This window comes from Camarhynchus parvulus, chromosome 4 (assembly GCF_901933205.1).
Source record: "Camarhynchus parvulus chromosome 4, STF_HiC, whole genome shotgun sequence".
NCBI lineage: Eukaryota > Metazoa > Chordata > Aves > Passeriformes > Thraupidae > Camarhynchus > Camarhynchus parvulus.
Window position 1 is genome coordinate 31,625,292 of NC_044574.1, and position 24,851 is coordinate 31,650,142.

A 24,851-nucleotide genomic window follows, 5' to 3' on the forward strand; every position below is an offset into this window, starting at 1 on the left:
TTCATATGTGCCTGCTGTTATCACTGCAGCAGAGCTATGCAGCAGAGGAAAGGTTAGCAGAGAGGCTATGGGCAACCTACAACAGCTGAGAACATTTTCAAGTTTCTGATCAGAGCTGAAACTCGGGAGCAGTCCCAGGTTGGCATCAGAACCATGTAGACTGCAAACTTGATCTTTGACATCAGCAGGAGAAAGCACCCAGAACATTGTGACTCAGTCTGAGCTGGCTGAGGCTTCTTGTAGCAGCTGTACAAGGGCCAGTGGCCACTCCCCAACCAATTTCAGTCTGGTGGGAAACCATATGTTTTTAAGACCTGAGAGCCCCAGGGAACCAGTGTGCAATGAACAGTCATCTGGGGCAACACAGCTGGGAGAGGCTTGGGGCAACTTTCAAACATCAGCTGGGAAACAACAAGAAAGAAGCAAATTGTGTTAAGAAAATGTATAAAAAACCCCCATGTGGACCATATAGCCAGGGGAACGAAGCTCCAGGCTGATGGCCTTCATAGGCCTAGAAAAGGCCCTGGAATGCCCTTGTTTTACTGAAAGAAAATCTAAGTGTGATTCTGATGCAACTGTTTTTTCTCCAAAGATATCAGACGAAATGAGGGCGAGCCATTCAGAGCATTGGGATTACAGGATGCAGCACTGCAGGATATGCACATCAAGAGATAAGCCTAAAAACAGCCAGACTGGCTGAAAGAAAGAATTCACTCCACATAGAGCTCTACCTGCCCTTAATAACTAACTTTTTTGGAAAACAGCTCCTCATAATTGCATTGAAAGAGGTATGCAGATAAGTCTCACTTTCTCTACTAGGCAACAGCATAAACAGCTTGTCCAAGGTCACACAGAAAGGATGAACTGAACCCACCTCTTTTAAATCTTATAAAACCATATACCATTTAATGAACTTAACAGTCGTGACACCACTGTTCATCATTCACTGATGCTACAGCTGCTGCTCAGAGGTGCTAGTTATCACCTTTTGAAAATTTCCCACTCTGTTTCCTTCCTCTAGTTGAATACCACTCTGGCAGTAAAACTCATCTAAACATGTAGTAGCAGGACAAGGGAGAATGGCTCCAAACTGAGAGTAAGTTTATCTTACATATCAGGAAGAAATTGTTTACTGTGAGGGTGATGGGGCACTGAAAGAGGTTGCCCAGGGAGGTTGTGGATGCCCCATGCCCAGAAGTATTCAAGGCCAGGTTGGATGGGGCTCTCAGCAATCTGGTCTAGTGGAAGGTGTTCCTGACCGTGGAAGAGTTGGAATGAGATGAGCTTTAAGGTCCCTTCCAACCCAAGCCATTTGACAGGTTGGACCTATGTGATTTAGTAGGGACTGTTGTCTCATCATATAACTAAAATAAACTTAGTTTTACATAAGGGTTATATTGGAAATCCCTGTTGTATATGGAGGAATCACGATCATTTCAAAAGGTGACAGAAGACACAGCTTGAAGGATATTGAGGACAGGAAAACCCTCAAAATTCACATTGCTCTAGCTTGTTACCTCTGTTCCTTGTTAATCTCTTTACAATACAGGAAGATACTAGAGTAATCTTGTAATGGGTGCTGCCGCTGGTTTTATGCAGCTACGTCATATCACTTCCTTTTCTAAAAATGAGATATTCAGTCCAGCATCCTGACTGATGCTCTTTGGTGTGAGAGAAAGGTTTCTGAGTAGTTTAAACTTCAACACATCTCTAAAAGACAGCTCATTTCACATCTTCTTGTGAAGTTTGCACAGGTCCTCTTCCACAGGATAAGTCATCATTAGCTTTTATAAGCCAGGATGGGCAATCGGATCTTCCAAATAATTTGGGCTGAGATTCCTTATCAAACAAGCTTTGCTCACATTTCTGGCAATGGCAATTCCTGAAACAAGAGAACTTTTAAGCAAAAGTCACTGAGCAATGTGAGATTTTGAAGTGTTCTGCAAAGGTCAGAAACTAATTTCCCCCTCTTCTCGGGAGTGGATGCACTTGAACTTACTGTAGCATTGGCATGTTCCCGATTCTGCCTCCACTAAGGTGAAAATTCCCCCAGCCAACAAAGCTGTAGAGAATTGTACACATCAAGAACACATGGCATGTGAACTGAGGTCAGGGGAGGGGGATGAGCAAAGAGTGAAGTTTGATTGTTGGCATTAATGTATAAATATAGGGCATACAGTGAGAAAGCGTCTGTGTATCACAAACTGCTTGTCTTTTATTTCTCTGGCTATTTTAGCCAGTCACAAGAAATCACAACAACCTCAAACCTAATATAGAGAGAGAAGCTGACAACTTTCTGTGATGTCTCAGAGACAAAATATTTATGTGTATGAAATAAAGATGGAACAAACAATGCTAATAATTCAGAGTACTAACACTGAATTAAAATTTGTATGAAAAGTTTTTTCAGATGGGTACACATCATCACATAGTGAATCTAGATGTAGTGAGGGCTTTTAAGTCACATACAGTCTTTTCCTAGTAAAGTAAAATCTGGATGCAGCTGGATGCAGCTACATAAATACTTTTCACACCTACCCAGATAACAGGTTTCACATATTGTCTCTACCACACATATAACCCCACTCAGCATCAAGAATGAAAATAGAGTGAAGAGAATTAAATGAGAACATTGTGTCAAGAGGGGACTGCAGTAATAGTAAGTAATTTCCTTTGGAATTCACACCTACTTGAATGTGTAATTTTACACAGATGGAAATTTGCTGAAGTTTTATAAAGAACATCTCCATAGCAGTGATCTCATGAGGAACAAAAGAAACACAGTGTGATTTACGTGTACAGAAATTAAATCACTAAAATACTGAGCAATAAAAATTTGCATAAGCAGAGGGGTAGTACAGATATTTTACCATTCCTTACTCTTTTGCATGCTATTCGCAGTCTTCCAATCTTTCTCATTTAAACAGCCTCACATGGACAGGACATACACCAGTGAGAACAAGTGCACTGCAGAAAAGAGGACTTGGTTGTCTTTGTCCTTGGTTCATGAGGTGACATCCCTTTATTCTAACGTTCAGACTGGATTCATTCTGGTCAGCATTTAAGAATGAGCTTAGCTTTAAGCACATGCTTGGGTAATACTGAATCTGCCAAATTGAATTTATGTGGGCCTAAACAGAGATGATTTCGCAGCTCTAGTCCCAAGTCTCTAAAGTAACAAACAGCTCACAGAAGTCTGTCCATACCTAAGTCACGCGCTGCTCAAACCACAAAGCTCAAGTGCAGAGCATTGTAGAAATACAGGTTCATATTCCATAGGGAGCAATTTATTTTCTTCTTACTATTTTATCACCAGTACCTAAAACTGACTGAATTTACCTAAGGCTTTGTGAAGTTAACCTTCTATGGATTACCCCCTTCTCATATAGTTCTCTTTCAAAATGCTGTTACTGCAATTTGACTACTAGAAACAAGAAACCACAGACAAAACTACCCAAAACATGGCTTGGCTATTATGTTTCAATTATTTTTCCATACTGTTATTTTAGAAAGCATTCAGGAAATTTTACCTTTTGATGATGTACTTTCATCCTAGAAGGAAGAGGGGAAAACAATGAATGACAAAAATAACCGCATTTCAAATTTGCTATTCCAACTATGAGGTCAATATAGAGGGCCTTAACATAGAGAAAAAAAATCTATTCTTTCTGAAACGGTTCCTGAAGGTACAATATTCAGTTCTTGTTGATGCACAAAAAAAAAAAATTTGTTTCCTTCAGACTTGACTCCCTCCACTTACTTAAATGTTTGCTTTAGATTCTTCAAAGCCATGCATGTTCACTTATGTTGCTACGTTACCAGGGTAATACCTATGGTTACCAAGGCAACAGGTAATAGCCCTGTGTGCGTGTGTAACATGTCAATAATATCAACACTCAGAGCATCATGTTAATATATAAACTATCAACTTACCTGGAAAAATTCTAGTTTTAGACTATTATTCAGTTTTTCCAGTGTCAAATACTTTATGTCCAGATGCTTTGGTAACCCCTTGATAATGAATTATTTAATTCTACAACTTTGCCATTGCAAGTTGTCTGTGCCATTTTTGGACTATAACTAGATATGTTTCAATAAGTTCTGTTCTCAGTACTAGAAAACCAAGATATCATTTCACAGTGCAAAGTATTCATGCAAGCACTGAGTGAGGAGCAGTTTATGTATATTAACCAATTATTTATGGCATCCCTTGAAGGATTCTTAATCCCTGTAACCCACATTTTGGAGAGAAGAAAGCAAATTATTGGTTTCACTGTTATCTCTTTGAGCCATTACAGTGCTCTGAACAAACCTCTGCTAAAAGAAATTTCAAAGAGGCATGCAGGTGCCCACCAAAGCTGTTTGGTCAGTCCCCTCCTCATCTGGGCAGGAAGAGAAAATATAACAAAAGGTTCATGGGTTGGTATAAGGGCAGGGAGGGATTACACATTGATGATGGTCATGGGAAAACCAGACTTTATTACCAATCAAATCAGAGTAGAATATTTGTAAACAAACCCAAATCCTAACAACTCTTCCCCCTACCTCTTCCTTCTTCCCAGGCCAAACATCTCTACCCCTCTCTGTCAGTGGCACAGGGGTGAGGGAAATTACTGCAGTTTCCTTTTGACATAATCTTGCATCTTGATCATCTAGTGCAACCTCCTTAAACACATTTTTCCAGATATATGAAAACATGTCATGCACAGCAACAACCAGGTCTTGTACCATTTTGGCTTGAACTCCTGGAAATAAACTGCTCAAAATAACAGCAAAGTTCTGAACCTTGAACAAGTAGAAATATGTGAGTGACATAACACCTTGAACATGTGGATCTGTACATGCATACTTATCTCCTGCGGAATAATGAATTTCTTTTTCGCAGTTAAGAAAGAAAGGTCAACTGTCAACTTTGTACAACTACAAAATGACTGCCTGAGTCTCCAGGGAGATTCAACAAATATGGGACAATCACGGATGAGAGAGCAGTGTGAAAACACCTTCCTTCTCAAGGCAAACACATAATGAGAGGTTTCTGAAGGCCCACCAATTTGGCAGGCTCTCACTACAAGTTTAAAGGTAATGACTAGGGCATTATTGGCAGATCTTTCAGAATTGCAGAACGAAATGGGAAGGAAGAAAGAATTTGATGACAATATGGAAAAATCAAACCAATAAATGTTCTAAACCAGTTGTTCATACACTTGCAGAAGGGGCACATTTCCCACTCCTCTAATGAAAGTCTATTTCTTACAAGTCTCCTAAGTAATATTTTTGAAAAGAGGAAAGGTATCTGACTTGATCATAAGCATCTCCAAGAAGTGACTTTTATTTGTCACTGTAGATTTGGGTTATTTACACATTTCATTACGTACTGAAAATAAAAAATACACTACCAGGATGCAATTGTGGTGGAAATGGCTGTTGGGAAAAACAGCAATTTCAGGGAGAATGATAAATACTCAGGATATCTCTGAATGATGAACTATGTGTTCAATTCTTAATTATATTGAAAGATGTCTGAAAACTCATCTCACTTGTATCTATAAATGTCAGGATTTCCTTAAAAAAAAATTGCCCAGGTTCCAAAATTTCCCCTTTGACAAAGGCATTAAATAAATCACCATCTAAGAATTTGGTTCTTGTTCCATCTGCTCCAGGAACATGGTTTGAAGACAGCTGCAAATTCTGCTCATGGATGATCTATGCCCTCTTATTTTTGAGATTGCTTTTCACATACCTGAGAAACATACAGATGTGTAAAGGATGGCAAAAGTAGCAGATCAACAGAAGAAGGTTGTTATCAGCTCTGACAGAAATTACTCCAAATTTTGAAGATTTGAGACTCTGTCTGGCAGAAGCATAAGTGAATAATGTTTCACTCATTAGCACTACATTCATCAAGTAATCTAAATGCCACAGGTGGGCTCAGTGCTTTCCAAAGCATACATGAAAAATCAGTTAAGTCTCCACAGAAACAAGCAAGAATTAGACTATGCAATTTTACCCTCTAGATCAATTTTTGGATGTTATATATAAATAGAAGGAAAGGAAGTTCTTTAAAATTGTGAAGTAAAATTATTATTATAATCAACATATCCAGTGGATGTGACATTAACAAGAAGAATGTCTTAGTTTGTTTATCATTTAAATAAATCCAGCAATGCCACCTGGTTAATTTAAAGCAATATTCAAGCTGTGCTGCAGACACCATAGAATTCACAACAAAAACAAGGATGTGTTTTAGATACAATTCCCCAGCTTTGGATCCCATTTCAGTTCAGCAAGCAGAGAACAATTTCAGAATGAATTAGCAGTGCCTGCATGCATTCTTTAGTTAAAAAAGGAAATTACCAAGAGGACAGAGTTTTAACAGCTTTATGCAAGTTGACAGTCACCACTGAATTTCTGGAGCAAGTTGCTACAATTTCCATTTAGTTTTGTTGATGTGCTATTCCATGGCCTTCTGACTTTTAGAGACTTTCTCTGCTAAAATGATAGAGGTGTTTAACCACAAGCTAGTGAGCCCCAAAATGTTCTACCTTATGAAAGAGATCATTAGCTTTTGATCGGTGAGTGTACACAGATACAGCTTAAGTAATTAAGCTAAAAACTCAACTAAATTATAGTATTAACTAGGTGAAAATATCTTAAATATTCCATAGTTTAATTAATTTTAAAGTAACTGCATTTAAAGGCACATAACCAAGAAGTCCATTTTTGCATTAACAAAAGTGCACCAAGTTTTAAATTCCGTTTGCCTTGCTCCCCTGGCCTTTAAACTCTTCTTGCAGTTTCAGAAACCCCTCTTGAAACAACAGATGTTCTTCCAGCTCTTCTAAGGTAATGTCTGCCTATTCTTTATACCAAGGCATAAAATTTGAAAATATTTTTATCTCAATTTACCTAGAAGCTGTCCTGTTGGGTTTTTTCCCAAAAGCCATGATGTTCTTCACAATACAGAGGACCTAAGCAGGAGCAATAAATACCAGTTTAGTAGCTCAAATACAAAGTCACACTGATAGCAGTATTTTGCACTAATATATTAAACAGCATCAGGACAATTTGGCTACAATTGCCCACATTATTTAATTGTTAACATACTCTTTGGAATAATTTTAGCCCGTGAAAATGCTTGGGCACGGTTCAAAGAAAAGCAGATCTGGTGGTTCTTACCAACACCCAAATTGGACTCGGCTATCCTGCTTTGAAGCAGAGAGAAAAAATAGTGCTAATTACCTGCAGGCCTAAGGAACAGTCTCTCCACAAAATTAGTTACAAAACTTACATGCCTTTGTTATAAATGATCAAATCGAGGGCCAAATTTCTAAAAAAATTTAGCCATGATTTATTAGATTGTCAGCGAAACAGAAATTCGATCAGAAAAAAAAACCACCACAGCCAAGGGCAGCGTCGACCCCAGGATCAGCACTGGGTGAACACACGGACCTGACACCCGAATGTCAGTTTCCCCTGTTCACACCGGCTGCTTTGCACAGCGACTTCTTATACAGTATATTCCGCCTGAGGCAGAGATGACCAAATGTTCCTTTGTGTCCCTTCACATGCAGAACCGGGGCCATACATGTGCAGGGTTAGATGAAAGTCCAGTCCAGGTGTCTAGGTGTTGTCAGAGCACTCCGGAGAAGTCGGCATTCACATGTAACAGGGTGGCGCCGGTGATCACCATAGTAGATGCAATCTTCGAGGTGCAGATCACTCTTGAGAGGTCCTGGCATTCCAGGGAAGTCAGTGATCATCGCTCAGGAAGGTTCCATTCTTACGTTAAAAGACCCGGTATTAACATTGTCCGGGAACTAGTTGAATAAGACTCTGCTCCCAGATGGGGTGGTCAAAAGACATAGCTTGGATCTTACAATATTTTATATATTAAGAGCATGAATTATCTCTACCATATACTACACCTTGATATAAAAATCCAGTCTTTCCTACAGCACAAGTCCCAGGGGACTGAGACTGTTGCTCAGGAGACAATCAAGACAATCAAAAGAACTGCAAATCTCACATCCTACAGCAGCCACCAATTCACAAAAAGAAAAAAAAAAAAGTCAACTTGGGGTGCTCTTTGTGTCCTAGAACAGCAGGAACAGCAGCCAGGAGATTCTGCAGCCCTGGGAGTTAAAAAAAGACCAACAAGTACAAAGGAACACCTGGCCTTGGGCAGAATCTCTAATCCACCTCAAACCTCCTCTTAGAAAAATAAGCAAATCCCCACAGATTTTTCAAGTAAAGGAGGTTTTCCTTTACACCAAAAAGAATATCAAAAAGCCATTTGGAAAAGGAATATGAATCTGATCCAGAATTTCAGTTTTCAGGGTATTTTCCTGAGAGATAGCAATCCCCAACTTGAGGCTCTGCTGCCTGGACAGCTGATCAGTTACCTTCAAGCTCTTCACTGATGCAAAATGCGGAAGCACACCCTGTCCCAGGCAATTTTCTGTCACCCTTCCCATCAGGAATTTCCCTGACTTCTTCAATCTGAATGTCTCAAGCACATAGGCTACTTTCTTCCTCCTGGTTCTTTGATCACAAACATTCAAAATACCATTTCAGGAAAGTGAGACACAAGAGATCACTCCTGTCAAGCAAAGAAGGAATTAGGCATGAGGCTATTGTCTCCAAGAGCACCAACACACCAGCCCACCTTGGTGCCAGTTTCTAAGGGCACAAAGCCAACCCTCACAAGAGTACTCCAGGCTGTACACACAGCCTTTCCATCTCTGCTCTGACAGCCTAAGAGGGGGAAGAGAGGCATAGGAGAGGCACAGCTGAGCAAAGTGCTGCAGCTGTATATCTGCCTCATGGGGCTGCCCAGCTCCAGGAGATGGCTCCCCAGTGGCTCCATGAGCAAAATCCAGGCTCATTTCAAACTCATCCGTTTCAGGCCTTCCTTCACTCTTCTGCTCTTCGGGGATTTGCAAGCTGTTCACATGATCAATCCATTGCATGCCTTTTGTTTGCCTTTAGGAACAGTGTAACTGTCTTGCCTTGCACCCTTCTCAGTACATCTCTGCTCTTCATCCTTCACTTAGGCAGTCTCCCAATGCTGTAGGAAATCGAAGTATTCCCATGAGAGAGTGGGGTAGGATGGGATGGCAGGTGCCCTGGAGCACAGACACGTTGGGTTGGACTACCTAGGGTGACGAAACAGGGACAAAGCCCTTTGGTGCACAATCTGTGCCTTCAAATCCCTAAAACTCTGCTGCCTGGGTGTCCCTCCTCCATTTCATGGTCTTGCGTAGGAACAGCATCAGCAGTAAGTAGTATCTGACCTTGCTGGCAGTGCAAACGAAAGACAGAGCAGCTGAAACAGCTCCATATTTTCACCTCTTGAATGGTCTGTTGAGGTAGTGACAAAAGCTCCCTGGAGGAGAAAGCAAAACCACTTCAGTGAAAAACAATATTTTCAAGGCCAGTGAAGAAGTTCCAGAATATTATATTATGAAAACAAAGTGAAAAAGAAAGATGGAGCAATATGCACAATTCGCTCTGTGTCAACAAGTGCAAAACTCTTTATTGAAATCTATAACAAGGGGGTTAATAAGCTGTACAAAATGCTACGTACTTTTTAGTTGAATGCACCATTTGAAAGTTTCAGGGTAAAATAGCATCCTGGAAGATGTTCCTGAAAAATTCCCCACAGCAAGGAGAAAAAAAACCTTTCTGCTTAGTTACTTGTTGCATGGCCTACTACAACCTGCATGTTTCCTTAAGCATTACCCAAGAAGCAGGCAAGTACTGCAGAAGTCTGTGTGCTAATCATTGTAGTTCTACGTGGCACCTTGTTTTGAATCTAGATATTCAGAGAAAAAAATTGCAGTAAGTCGCTTCCACAGTGCTATAGATAAGCTTTGATTAGTTTGTGTGTAGGCAACCAGCACAAATAGCACAATACAAGCATGACAGTGGTGAAGCAGACAAATTATACATGTTTACATCATGATGCACAAACTCATTTTCATAGAGCATTTTTAAATACCCTAACTATGATGCTTAAGAGCACAGAATTTTTTTCTTAGTGACTTTTTATTGGCCTTTAAAAATACAAGAATAATCAGAGATAAAACAAGCATTCAGAGATATTTGAGTACTGCTCCCACCTTCTGAGCCAGAGGTATGCAATTTGCTTTTCAAGTTACTCTGATCAGATTTCTGAGTTCAGTTCATATGAAACAATAACAGCAAACCAAATACTGTAACTATTTGCTTTCCTGAAAGGGGCTTAAGGTTGCATTGGAGGTTGTAAGGAGCACAACGAAGAAGACAAAGAAAATAATTTGTTTTAAAATAAACCAGGAATGGTCACAGTCAATAAATGGCACAAAAAGCAATATGTCAAAAAGGGGACTGAAAAAGAAATGCCAACGGAACCACACTTACACTAAATGTCCCCTTAGGACAAAGATAAAAAGCAAAGGCTGAACTTGACAAGGCTGAAAATAAGTTTGACAGCCTTAGACAAGAAATGTAAGATGACCTTGGCTGCACTGACTTGAGTAAGCAGATGTAGACAGATGGCCAAAAGAAAAAATATCCGCGTACTTTCAAGTATAAAATTTTCCTGGGACTGTAGAGACAATCTTGCCGTTTATAAATGAGGTCTGAAGAGTCAAACTAGATGTCACAATGTAAATAATGCCAAACATGCTCTTCAGAAACAATCAAAAATATCACGGTGTAAACACAAAAATATCTGGCACTGGGTAGAAGATATCTAACCATAATAACAGCAATTCAGATGAACCAAAAAGAAATAGAGCACTTGTTCCTTGCCCTTCCTTGGTACAATAGTAAAGAGGATATATTTGGATGACAATGGAAACTTTCTCATATCTCCTTCTGCAGTTCAATTAATGCAGAAAAATTACTTAATAGCATTTAAAGTCATTAGATATTAAATTTTAGAAAAAGAAATTGATTCAGAATAAAGTAGATTAATTGCTAGCAATTTAGATTGAAGGGGAAGGATCGTGACTCTTGGATCTCTGTTCTAGGTATCCTCAGCTACAAGGTACATGATCTGTTTTGTCAAATCTCCCCATAAAATTTTCTTAGCTTTGCAATGATCTCACTTGGTGGTTTTCTTAAGCAGTGCTGTAAATCCATGTTCTCTTTGGAATCTGCAGGTGCACTCAAGTGTTCCTTCTGTGTGTGTTTCCTTGCTGCGCCAGTAACACGGTCATCACCAAGCCTGTTTGGGTTTCAAAGACCCTCAGTGGCAGAGCCTTTCATGTACCCCAGGTTTTCTGCAGATAGTTAGAACAGCTTCAAGACAGATGGAGCTACAAATGTTATCCCACTGCCCACAGTGGGCAGGCTTCAAATAAATTTGAAATCATGACTTCTGTTTTTCTCCTGTCTACCAAGAGCTGCAGAGGGCTTTTTGTGCTAGAGAAATATTTCACTTATGGCTTTCATTTATTAATTAGAAATCTGCAAATATGAGAGGATAATTTTTGATATTTTGGTTTGCAGAACTTCCCTCTACAGTAGTGAGCCCTCATAATTACTCATTCATTATACTCTGCTCATTCAGAGTCTGTGGATGATGTGCCATTACAGTTGAGGATTTTTTTCCTCAAGAGTGACTTGCATTGCTAAAAATATGCAGGAGGTAAAAAAATTAATTGATATTTCATCTTGCATGTTGTACTTGTTCTTTTGGAAAAAAAATTAATTCAGGAGTTGCATAGTGTGCAAGTATCTTAAACTTTCTAAAAGCCCAACAGCATCTCAGAAATAATTTTGCTTTTTCTTTCTTAAAAGCACCAGAGAATTTGTTTCACATTCCCCTAGAAAATATCAAATTACTTTTCAACAGAAGGTCATAACTGACTTTTAGACTGACCCTTTCCTTAGATTTACTTGCAGCCCAACTTTGCATCATTCTTTCTTATGTATCAAATACATCATCAGTCCACTGTTTTATTTCTACAGTTCTGAATTAAAACTACTTTCAATGTGTTTTCCATTAAAAAAAGCTATTTTTTGTGGTCTAAGTAAGCCTTCAAATATATTTTGCAATATAATTCTAGAACTATATATTAATCATTGTTGAAATTATTATGACGAACTACAATTTTCTAATTGTAAGTGCTGTGAAAATTCATAACCTGCATATGACTAAAAGAAAATAATGTCTTCAAATGTCAAACTGCTGAAGGGTTCTTGCCAACATTCTTCACAGCCCTACCAGATGGTATGTTTTAATTTCTGTCACAGAAAAATGCCCTTAAGAACTTTAAAGCACCTGGGTAAGGATTACTAGAATGTAGTAATAGTAACATGGTAAACAACCCTTGCTTTTCCCATAGCTTTTAAGACTGTGGAAAATTAACTGGGGTACAAATGCATGCCTATTTCAGGAAACAGTGAGGGTGAGGACTAGTGGCAGTTAGGACATGAACAGAGATGGACAAACACCAACCACAGTGCCTATTCCAAACAACAGCTAAGTTAAAAGAGTGAAATTCTGTAGTTCATTGCAGGTTTGACATCTAATTCTGGTGACAAGACATATGATGGTACCATATAAACATTCTGACTGAAATATCACAAACCCAGGTTTCTGCTTCATCTTTCTTTTCAGAGGAATGAGGAGAAGAAGCAATGGAGAATGGGATGGGAAGGGGAGAAAACAGCTACAATTTCAGCTTCATATCTGGAGCACTAAAGCATAAAAAATGTATTATACTGATCTGTACATAATATTTGCAGTCTAAGACAAACGGTTGCAACAATACAAGTCAAAAACAATGCTACACATCTGTAAGTCATATTGAATATTACTGCTGTTAATTATGAATACATCTCTTGTATGTATGTACGCTGAAAACTAAAAATAAAAATCATATTTCAGTGTTCTGATAAACTCTCAAGCTTCTTAGAGCAAAGACAGGGAGGACTGGAAGGAGTTTGTTTCTTGACTCTTAACAGAAAATAAACAGCTCTGCTTCTTAGGTCCAAAAGTTCTCTCCAAAACCCTTGGGTTTATGCATTTTACATTTACATATTGATGAAAACGTGTATTGTAAGTTTAAAAAATCTTGTCATTATTTTTGTATTTATTTTTGTTTCATCCAGGACCAGAACTTGCAAATAAATATACTTGTGCTTTGAATTCACAGGTTAGAATCTTGGTACTGCTCATTTTGAATCTCTGTTGCTAATACATTTGAAATTACTTCTGCTCTAAAGAGGAGCCCTTTCTATAGATCAAAAACCTGAAGAAATTTGCAAGTTATTTCAGAGGTAACAACCTCCTACCCAGCTGCCATTCTCACTCTTCTGCATTTTTGTTAGCAAAATACATCCAACATCATCAATTTCTCAAAACACATACCTGTTTCTTGAAGACATCTGAATGTAAAAGCTGAATGCTGTAATCAATGGCATAGGGTGAATGATACCACAGTGAAACTCCCAACCTGTGACTTACATTCCTAATGGTTGGGCCAATTTCTCTATGACAAGAGGTATGAGCAATTACATCTAAGAGAAGAAAATAATTTCCTTGAATCCTGTAGAATAGATTTTCAAAGCATAAAAGTTATTTTGCTCATACTTTGTTTTAAGATCTGCTGTCAGACTTTGATCTGGTGAAGGGTTTTGTCTGGCACAAAAATTTTTAAAAACTGACCTGTTAAAACCAATTATTGTTATCTAATACAAAACATCACTCTTCAGGGCATGAGCCAACCAAGTCACTTTAAATAGGAATAAATTCTCAGTATCAGATTTCTGTTTTCTTCAGCTAAAAATCCAGATCCTAGTCTTTGCTCAAGAAAGTGTATCAAATGGAGACATCACATGTAAATACCTGTCTCTTAGGCAAATGTGTGATAGGTTTCTCAAAATTCACATGTTCACTTTAACTTCTTTCTAGCATAATTGAGGCAATGAAATCTGGAGTAGAATTAACTTGTGTATTTATATGTATTTAATTATCACTTTTTTACTGAATCAATATTGCATTTTTTACTAGAATGAGACTAAGGTCAGCTGACATATCTCCTTCATACAACTCATACTTTTGTAACAAGCCAGCTCTAAATTAGAAAACCAAAGCTATGTTAAATTTTAGCTGTGACATCAATGAAACAATTAAAAAATTATGCTTTGCTGCCACATTAATTGCATTCTCCATGATATTTCCTGAAAGGATTAATGCATCTCATCTCCTTGTAGGTGCTGCGGGGTCACTTGTACCTAAGTGTATCCTCTTTTGATCTGTTTGAGGGGAAAAATGTAGAGAATTCCACGTAGAGAATTATCTATTGAACTCCTGGATAAAATAAAAGACAACATGTACATTTAAAGAAATGAATACATGTATTTATTTATATACATCTAGATGTAGGCATACCTCAAAATATATTGTACAAACACGGAGGTACTTAGAAAGCAGGAAGAATGTGCTCACTGAAAATCAATTAAGTTTTTCAATAATTATTAAAAATCACAGTAAGTAGGTAAGTGGTGCATACTTTAAACTACCTCTATTAGGAATCATCACCATTTTGAGTTACAACTGTAGTGACACCCACAATGTATCATATCTCTTCTTACAACATCTGAAAGGCAAAACACTGTGAAAATATGTAAAATAACATGGAAAATAGAACTCGAATGAAAACATTGACCACCTAACAACATTTTTCAGATGCATACACAATGGACTAAACCTCCTCATCTGCCAGATTTACACAAAATGTGGTAATTAAGATCTGTGCTAATCATGTGGGAGAAAACTGACTGCTTCACGTACATACTGCCCTTACACCAACACACAGCCTGGGCTCCATAATATTCCACTGAGAAAACTGAGCTGCTCAAAAGATTCATTTTGTAGTGAATATTTACAACTGAAGATAGGGGCAGGGAGGCTCTTACGAATTGGACTGCCTCCATTTGCACCATCAGAGGCTTTACAATCAATCTTCTGTTTCTTAGGGTTTCTTTTCATTTTGCAAACCTCTGAACAGACCAGAATGTGACATTTACTTGAAACATCTAAGTGACTCTTCAATGAGTCATTCTACAAATTACTTTTTCCTTCAGCCTTTCTAGGATACAGAGCCCTAAGTTCCAGAAGTGAAAAACAAGGGAATAATCAGCTGCATTTCCCATCATTACGCTGCTGACCTTCATTGCACTATCAAAGAGAGATCTGATTCAGTAATTCCAGCTCTGTTTTACTGAGCATTCAGCCAGTGCAATACACCTGAATGTATTTCCTCTCATAAGAAATTGGTCCATTTTGTCTGTTTTCCATTCCAAAGTTACATAGTATTCAGTTGCTTATTTTTAGCATTTAATACTAGAACAAAGAGAAAATGAACTATACAGTGCTACCAAGGACCAAAATGTCTCCATCCACACAGGAAGTACAGCAGATGTACTCTATTGTCATCCTTTGACTTACAGGACATACTCTCACTTATTCATTCACCAGAATGAAAGGCTATTAAGCTTTTTTTTTTTTCATCATCTGTATTTTACTACATAAAAAGTATTCCTTTGAAGACAGGATAAAATTTCCTCTCTGTGGTCAGAACCATGGAATTATGTATATTTAATATCTAAATTCTTAGAGTTGTTCTCATTTTTAATTCTCCAGAAAAGAAGAAAAACATCAGTAACATTAATATCTGTTATTCACCTTTAAAACAAAAATTCTCATTGATTATATCCATAGAAACACAGACAGTAAACTGAGAATTCATTTAAAAAAGAAGAAAAAAAGGTTTAAAGAAATAGTATTTTCTACTGATTTTTTTCTAATACAAAAGATTTCCTATTTCCCCAATAAGCACGTACAAGACCCATCCCCAACTTTCTTTTCTTTTTTATATTTACCTCTTCTTATTCCCAGCCTTTTCTCTTTTTCTTCTACTCTTTTGGGATAAATAATACTGATCAGATTCTGTTTTGATTTAAACTTTGGTTGGCCTTGCCACCTTTTAATCAGGATAGAGAGCATGAGAATCACAGTTCCAAAAATTCTCCTGGGATCAGCCTGCAGTGAAAAGTGACTTGCACTGAATAAAATTCAGCTGCTGGAGAAGTGAAAGGTGTTGCAAAAATCATCCCCTTTTTTTTCTTCATGCAGCAATCGTAGATTTTACACCAAAAATCAGCAGCAAGTAGCTCATGTCCCTTGGACTGGATGTAGCAAGCATTCAGACATCTGCTTAACCTTAAGTACACAGTTATTCGATGGAGCACTTTACCTATATTGATTCCTCACTGTTCCACTCTCGCATAAAAATTCTTAGCTAATTGAGATAAATTCCAAATGCATGTATCAGTGCCTGCGATTCCACGTACTTTACTTTTTGGGAGCCCTCATTACTTACCACACTCTAACAGCAAAATCACAAAATGAAAAAACTTGCGACTTTATATTGCCACCTATGAATCAATACACTTTAATTTTAGATATATATATATACACACCTTAATTTAGTTGCTTTAGGGGGTTTAATCATTCAAGTCAACACACACAGTTGTTACACACATTTCGCATATTTCATTTATTGGTGGTTCAAATTAGCACTAAGGGAAAGTCTTCCTCAGCACTTTATGAATTTCAGAGTATTCATAGCAGAAATGACCTGAAGTGCTAAATGTGTCATTGTTAAATCCTTTGTGCCTTCATGCATTGTGCCTATAACTGAAAAAACAGCATGATGCTTCTTCATGGAGGAGGTTTCAGTCAATTCTCAAGCAGGAAAATGAGGCAGCACCACAACACTTTCCATTCTTTTTTTCTCTCTGGGGCAGGGACAGAAAAAGTCCTGGCTAGAAAGGAAGGCATTCTGCCAGTTTTTGTCAGCGTTGGATTATATACTGAATATGCTTTTATCTTCACAGCAAAATATCACCTTTGGTGTCCTCTCTAATATCCAGCAAGAAGCATTCTGGCCACCTAGGGATCAAATCAAGAAGCTTCTTTTTCCAGAAGGTAAACTAAACCTAGTTTTAGACCATGCAAAGCTTAAAAATAGTCAGATAAAACAAGAATTTCAGAACGTCAAAACTAAGGTTTCTCTTGATCCTGGCTTTGTACCAGCTTTGTCTGCCAGACCCTGTACATTTTGATGCAAATCCTTCCATTTCCTTTGATCCACACCTCTCTCAATTCAGCTGGAAATCAGATCTTTTTGACCTGGTGTTACACTGAACAAGTCAACAAAAAGAGCTGTTTCCCCAGGTAAAATCCTGAGTCAAAATCCCAGCTCTGGGAGAAGGTAGGATTACACCTCCAGCATGATTATCCTTCCCTTACCGCAGAAGAAATCCTGCAAACAATGGTTCCACGTCTTCAAGTCCTTCCTAATACTTCAAACTGTGTACAAACATACTTCCTTTATTACCTTTTGTGCAACATTATTTCCAGTCAGTGAACAGCAAACCAGATGCACTCAATATGCAATTTTGCATTATGTAACATAAATTTTTCTAACGGGGTGTAGTAGCACAAAGGTGTCCTCAAAGGTTAGGGCTCTCTCCTCTCTATTTCAAAGCTGACTTTAGTAGCAAGGAATAAAATAGAGCAGAAGTCTTCTGAATCCAAAGTCTTAGAGAGTAGGTGAGAACAAGCATCTGACGCAACAAGGAAAAAGTCAGAGACCTTTGTGCTTTGAGCTCTGCTCTCCAAAGGCCAAAGCTGCATTCACTTTGAAACTGAACTGTGTGGTCAGTCCTCATAACAACTGGACTGAAAAGTGTGAGGGTAGTCCAGGCAATTTTAGATTTGCTAGGCTGAGTGGCTAAGAGTCTTAACATTTCTTTTTCCTAAAATTTCCAGACTCTTTTTCCTAAAATCTCAAGACTGCTAAAGCAAAAGCTGTGAGATTCACTTTTTCCTGTCTTGCTATGCCAGAAGAAAAATTATATATGCAATGGGACAGAATGTGTTACTCCATCTAAAATCCAACAAAAGACACAATAAGTGTTTTAACATTCACCTTCCTCTCCAAAAAAGCTTTACTGTAAAACGACTATTATAAGTGTCTCTCAAAAATAGAGCAGTTCTTTATCCACACTGCTACATTTGCTTGAGAAAATGTGTTATTTACTGAGTCCCAACACAAGGCAGGCCAAGTAGCAGCCACTTTGCATCCCTAGTGTAGCATTTGAGACAGGCTGAGTCCAAATGAGTAAGATGGTAATTCCTCTGCCCTTAACACTTCAGTTGTGTCTGCGAGGTATGAAATAAATCTGAAGCCTTTTCAGCAGACTATGAACAGAATCAGGATTTTCCAAATTAACAAAAGATGTTGGGCTTTTTTCCCAATGGAGAAAACAAAAATTCTTATTAAAAATGAAATGCTTTCTTTCTGTTCAAATACTAACTGAAGACTTCACAGATTACAAAACTTGCTATTACTGAGTGCATGATTCCCAGGGAATTGAAACTGATTATAAAAGAGATCTGAAGAAGATGGCACAGTTTAAGGTGAATGCATTTATAAAGCTTGCAAAAAATAGCACCATGTCACCTTCACCTCAGGAAAACACTGAAAAATAATTATTTGAGACTGTTAGAACAAGGTTCCTTCAGTTTCATCAGAACTTATAAATTCTAGAGTTTTAGGTGTCTAAATGCCAGCAGGAATGTTTATAAGTTTGTTAATACTGAGATTGAAACAAAGCAGGAACACTATAAGCTATATACATCATAAGATGAAAGAAATCTTACCCCAAATTCCCCCCCTGTTTATTGTCAATACCTCTCTAAGCTTGATTCATTATAATGGAACACTTGCATAAAAACCAGTGGGGGGTAATGATGTAACAAAATACCCGAGTACAGTGTTATCTATTCAAGCTCAGAGACAAGAATGTAAAATGCATAGAAGGTCAGACCACAAGCAAGAGCCTTAATCAAGTTTTCCAACTTTTCCCTGCAATATGTTATTTTTATGTAGCATATGCTTGAGGTGACAGAGAAAGCCATACTCTGATAATTGTCTAATGATATGGGAGCACTTCCAAGAAGATCAAATCTCTGCTCCTCTCCGTTCTGTGAAAGGTCAGCAGCTTCTCTCAGCAACTTATCTTTTTGGCTCCCTTATTTAGTGAAAAATGGTCAACATGAAAATGAAACATATTAATTCACCAAATAGACTTGCTTTGAAGTTTGACCTGAATAATCTTTTAAGTCTGGTTCATCTGCCAAGGAATAAAAACAATTATTCATACAGCTTTACTGTTGTCACCCTAATACATGATTAACTTTCCAAAAATAAAAATCAAGTCTTTTTTTCCCTCCATTCTGAAGACCTGACATAACCTCTGCATTTAGTGAGAAACATGCATGTCTTTGAATCCTGAATGGTTCCCAGGATAATAAAACTTACATCTGTTTTACACAGTGACTAAGCCTTATAAATAACAGAGCTTCAGCCCAGCGAAGCAACCAAAGTGTCACTACCTTCAGACAATAGTCACCACTAAGGATAAAAGCTCTTGTGTTGACAAAAACAACTCATAACACCACTGAGGAATGTAGAGAGACACTTACCAAGTGAAGTTCCTGCTTACTTATGCAGGTAGTAGGGAATGTTCCGCTTTGCAAGGCATCTGAACAGGTCAATTTAGCACTATGGATAAGCACCCCCGTGCCAAACAAGCACAAAAACAAAACAGATTAAGAACACTCTTGCATTAGGACTATATCGAATCCAGGCTAATTAGCTTTGCTATGAGCAGAGCTAATTTACTCTGGAAGAACACTAAATTGCTTCTGGACCACACAGGATCTTGTGCAGCACAGCTGGCAGCCCATGGCTCCACCTGGACATGCCAGCTCATACAGATCCAGGCTCAGGAATCACTTACAGGAACACAGCTCTCAGCCCTCTCCAGCAGAGCTTTCATGAGCCATTTTGTTAACACCACTTTATGGCCCTGGAGGTAGACTAGAGAAGATATCCTGCAGAGAGAAGCTCTGGCCTCACGAAAGGGAGAGGTGAGCTACTCTCCAACTTGAATAGGGCCAGCCTTTCCCTTTCCTTGGTGTGAGTCCTGAGCTGTTCTACTGAGCATCAGCTACTTTTATAATCATAGGACTTTACCTCTGAGTTCACTCCAGATGGAATTTTTTGCTTAATGTGTATGGAACATCTCAGCTATGCTTGAAGTGCTCTGACCCTCCGGGTCAAGAGTCCATGACATCCATTTCATTTCTGCAACATAGCAAGGCTGGTTTTGACACAGGAAAGGAAAGGATAATTCTTCAAAGAAACTGCAAGTCAAAGGTAGATGAGGAGAATGTAAATGTTACCCTGGCTGAAATAAAGCTGGGACAGTTCAAGTTTTCAAAAAAGTGCCAGAATAACCACCAATGGTGGTAACCCTTACTGTGTTTCCTTGGAGTTTAAATATTAATCAGCAAACTATAATTTGCATTGCTACTCTTTCATTATTTATTTTTATATATTATGTTATAGTGCTGATGGACAGAATGGCCCTTTGTATTTAATCTATTTTTTAAAGTATTGGGGTTTTGTGTTTATGGAATGAAGTCCAAAAGCTAAGAATACTTCATTTACTCTTCTTGCTTGCTTTATTATATGTTTGCATGCTTCAACTGCCAAAATGTGTTTAGCTCTCCCAGTCCATCCCCATTTTTTCTCATCAGTAATTTTTTTTTTTTTGCATAAGGTCTTTCATCAACCTTTCCCTGAGTCATAAATTTGAGTCTTTTTCTGTGGTTTAAAATTGCCATGTCCAGCCTTTGTACCTGTACTGCTTAACACCAGCACATACTCCAGTTTCTTCTAACCCCTTTTCTGATGCCAAAGTCTTCTGACCTCCCATTTTATCTTCAAAAAGCAATTATTCCAGCAGATACATAATGAATCATATTACACAAAGATTTTTGCTATGAAGTTTGCTTTCTTGGTACACTTACACCATAGGGGGAAAGCAACTTAACCCTTCTGATATAAAGAACATGTTTGAAATCAAAAAAAATGGTCTTTGACATGAGAGTGCTGGTGCCAGGAGAAAGTACTGATAAATAAGAGCAGGCAAAAATGAAAGGTTATTTAATGTGATTATTTAGACTTGTATTCTTAAAACTGCATTCAATATATAGTGAAGGGAACCCATCAGAGACCACAATGGCTTAAGAATCCTATTTACCAAATAAAAAACTGAGACCTGATGGATGCACTTGGAACCTGACTTTCCACATGCATCACCCAAGTGTGGTGTGAAGGTTTTTCCTTTTTGTACAGCTGCCCATAGTGTCACCATCTGCACCTTGGGTGAGAGCTGCTCTCATGTGGGCTGTGATAACCAGCCAGCCTTACCCCATCAATGGCTAGCTCTTTCAAGGTATGGCCCCCATAATTTTTTGGCATTTAAACAAGACATGTCATGATTGAAAAGTCAGATCTCTTGTTACTGCTTAGAAGCCTCCTGAGTGTGCCTGATATGCACACCTGAGCTTGCTGAGAAAGTGACTTTTTACACGGGCAGATAGTGAAAGCACAAGGAGAAACAGTTTTAAACTTATAGAGGAGAGATGCACACTAGATATTAGGAAGAAATTCTTTACAAAGAGAGTACCGAAGCACAGGTTGCCCAGAGAAGTTGTGGATGCCCCATCCCTGGAAGTGTTCAAGGCCAGGTTGGATCAGGTTTTGAGCAATGTGAGCTAGGGGAAGGTGTCCCTGAACATTAAGGATTGGACGAGGTGATCTTTATGACCCCTTCTAACCCAAACCATTCTATGGTTTTATGATTACAGATGCAAACAGAAAAATAAGCATTCAAGTGTTCCTGGAAACTTGCCAATGTGGACTTGAAGAAAGAGCTGGATGGCATTTTCAAAATTTCAAGGGTTTTCTACTCTTTCCTCAAATGTCTCCATAACCTGAAGTAAATCGCCACTTGCTTTACGTTCCACTGAAAAAATCATCATTTGGGCAAAAGGGAAGCACCACACACGGAGGTTCAAAATATATTGCCAGTACAGCTAATGTTTTTATAGCTTAGTAATCCACATTGTCCAATTAATGCAGAAAACCTTCATTAATAATACAGGAAAAATTGCTTTGGAAAGAAAATAGCCCTTCCAACTACATACTCTTTTTCTCTGGTGTGTGCTTGCCCTTCCTATGTTCCCTTGCATCTAGAGGTCGATGGTTTCAGGTACCCCTGTGAGGCTTCTGCTAGATGGAGGGATATTGTACATACAGCAACTATCACATCCTCAGTCCTTCACTGAGAGAAGTATGATGTTGTTGCTGGGTATCCCAAAGATCCTGTTGAAATTACCTTTTTGTGTGTTTCATCATGGTGTGTTTCTCCTTGCTTCCCAGTCAAGTTTGAACAGTGCTCCCCAGCCCTGTTAGCCCAGCCACCCTGTTTGTTTCACCATGGCTCTCCTTGGCCTTTACCACACACAGTTTCCCATCACTCCAGCCAAAACCAGGTCAGAGAGCAGCCCCTGACCCCTTCACAGGGTTAAACCAAGTCCCCACAGCTCAGGCTGAGGCACACACAAGTGCTGGGTCCCTGCACAACCAGGTCAGCACAAAGCCTGGTGTTTTCTCATGCTAGTGGCAAAATCACATTGAACAGGACAGCAAAATTAAGTAATTTCTTTATATTAGCAATGTTTAGGCCTATTTTATAGGCCTTGAGTCTTCTAAACAAAAACAACTTCCCTTGAAGCAAAAGAAAACTAAGCCCATAATAAAAAAAATCTGGGTTGTTGCAGGAGAATGAAAGGAATGAACCAGTTAAAGAACAGGCATGCAAAACAAATAGAAAAATGTTCAAAAAAAAAGATGTATTATAGAAAAAAACCAAACCCCATTATTTTGTATTGCTGGTCATGATCACAGTCGGCAGCTGGAAGGTCCAGTCCACCACAAGTGCAAGGCAGGGCCTGTTACACCACGGCCAGTTACCACCTAGCCTTAAATACTTCCAGTGATGGAATTTCCACAACACCCTCAGCTGCCCCCTACCCACTACTTCATTCTCTTTACCCCAAACAGTTTTTTCAGCATCCTTCTTGGTACAACTTGAAGTCACATGTTCTTTAATCCACAATAATAGTAACTCTAAATCTTTGTTTTGTTCACTGATGCACAGAACTAATATCTCTTTCCTCCTGCCTGAGTGGTCCAAGATTTACTAAGATCAACAGCCACTTTCAAATGTTAGAGCTGTAGTAGAAGAGTAAGATACTACTTATTCTTCAGCCCAAGGACCTGTAGTACCTGGGACATTGTTCCTCATGGTTCCCTTTGGCTGTGTTCAGAGGTAATGTTGGAGACTAATAATTCAAGATTATCATCCCTTCCCAATTCTGAGCAATCTCTCCATTTCAGACAATCTCACTACAGGCTTTTCCAGATATGAAAACCTCACAAAGGAATTTTTAACAGATGGGTATGATTTTGGCTGTAGGAACCATTCATATATTATTAAAGTACAGACTAATTTTGTTTTAAGCATATAAGGCACAGTAGTGAGGGCCAAGCTCACATATAGCTCCCCAAGCTAGTTCCCCCAACTCTGTCTCCCAAGCTCCCTGATTCAGGGCCAGGCAACTGCACTGTGCCCAGTCTGGCCACAAGCCAAGCCCCCCAGAGAGAGCAGATGTGCTCAGGGCCCTGCCTGTGTCTTTATGCCTATTTATTAACATTGAAATACTGTGGGGTTCCATAGGCAGGGAGCTGTGGGCAAAAGGCTTGTGTTTAACTTGATTTGGTCAGCCTTCATATCCTAAAGTCTTTTAATGTTCCTGTGCCATGAAGAAATGTGGAGCTATATATATAATATCTGCTGCCTTTGAATTCTACAAATGAAGATGGAAATTTAATATTTATTATTACTTATTCTCAGCTATGGAAATAAAAATATCTTCTTAGATGGCCTTTTTCTCATCAGAGCCATTGAACACAAGACAAATTAAAGCTAAAGCACCACCTAGTGACAAGCTACTGAAAGTTAATTTAGAATACAGAAAAAAGCTTCTCTTTTCCCCTGAAATTTTAGTGAAAGCTAAAGAAATCAGAGGTTTACTGAGAACCATAAAAAACTTCCTGGTAATAAGAACAATAAATATACTGGAAATAATTATAAAACCACTTTTCCCATTTATTTTCTGTGTTTACAGCAATTCTACTGCTCCCACCAGTCCGTCCTGCTAATCATAAAGTTTTAGAATCTTTGAAGTCCAAAGTTTTGGATTGTGTGGATTCATTCAGTATTAATTGTATAAATGTTTTATTAACTGTTCATTCTATTTTTTCCAACAAATAGAGTTCAAAAAATTAGTTGCATTCAGACAATATTATTGCATCAAGTCATCTGCCACATCCCAGGATGCCCCAAAGAGAGGAGCAGCAGCTCCTTCGTCCTTCTCCTTCCACACTTTCACTCTGTCCCCCATGGGATGACACCGCTCCTCCCTCCTTCCCCAGCAGCACTGAGTGATATGTGGAGTTATGGTGTGACTTGTTCCCTGCTCAACATGTTGGGCACAAGGTCAAAACCAAAATGCTCATGCCTAAAGTTCTTAAACAGTGAACCATGAACAGAAAAATGGAATCACAACACTGAAACATAAAAGTTTCAGATATGCTATGGGTGGTGTTTCCTCAAGAAGCACCTTCCTCTTAGCAGCACTCAACCAACAAGAATCATTCAAAAATGATGCTGTACTAGGGATGGGCAACACAGTAAATTTCAGGAAGACTTCATCACCCAATAACACCCCATAACAGATGTTTGTTTAGATCTCTCGTGATAATCAAAACCATACCACTCTCCAAATTCCTGCAATGACTTCAGGG

General features: G+C 38.6%; 1 protein-coding gene across 1 annotated transcript in view; it reads right to left on the bottom strand.

The window, feature by feature from the left end:
• Positions 1 to 3,500: 3,500 nt before the first annotated feature.
• Positions 3,501 to 24,851, bottom strand: part of LOC115903682 (coagulation factor XI-like) — a 42,308-nt gene continuing 20,957 nt past the window's right edge. The window contains exons 14-15 of the mRNA XM_030948326.1: positions 9,294 to 9,385; positions 3,501 to 3,552 (exon numbers count right to left, since the gene is read on the bottom strand). Of these exons, the coding sequence (XP_030804186.1) occupies positions 3,501 to 3,552; positions 9,294 to 9,385 (144 nt within the window). The remainder of the gene's footprint in view (positions 3,553 to 9,293; positions 9,386 to 24,851) is intronic.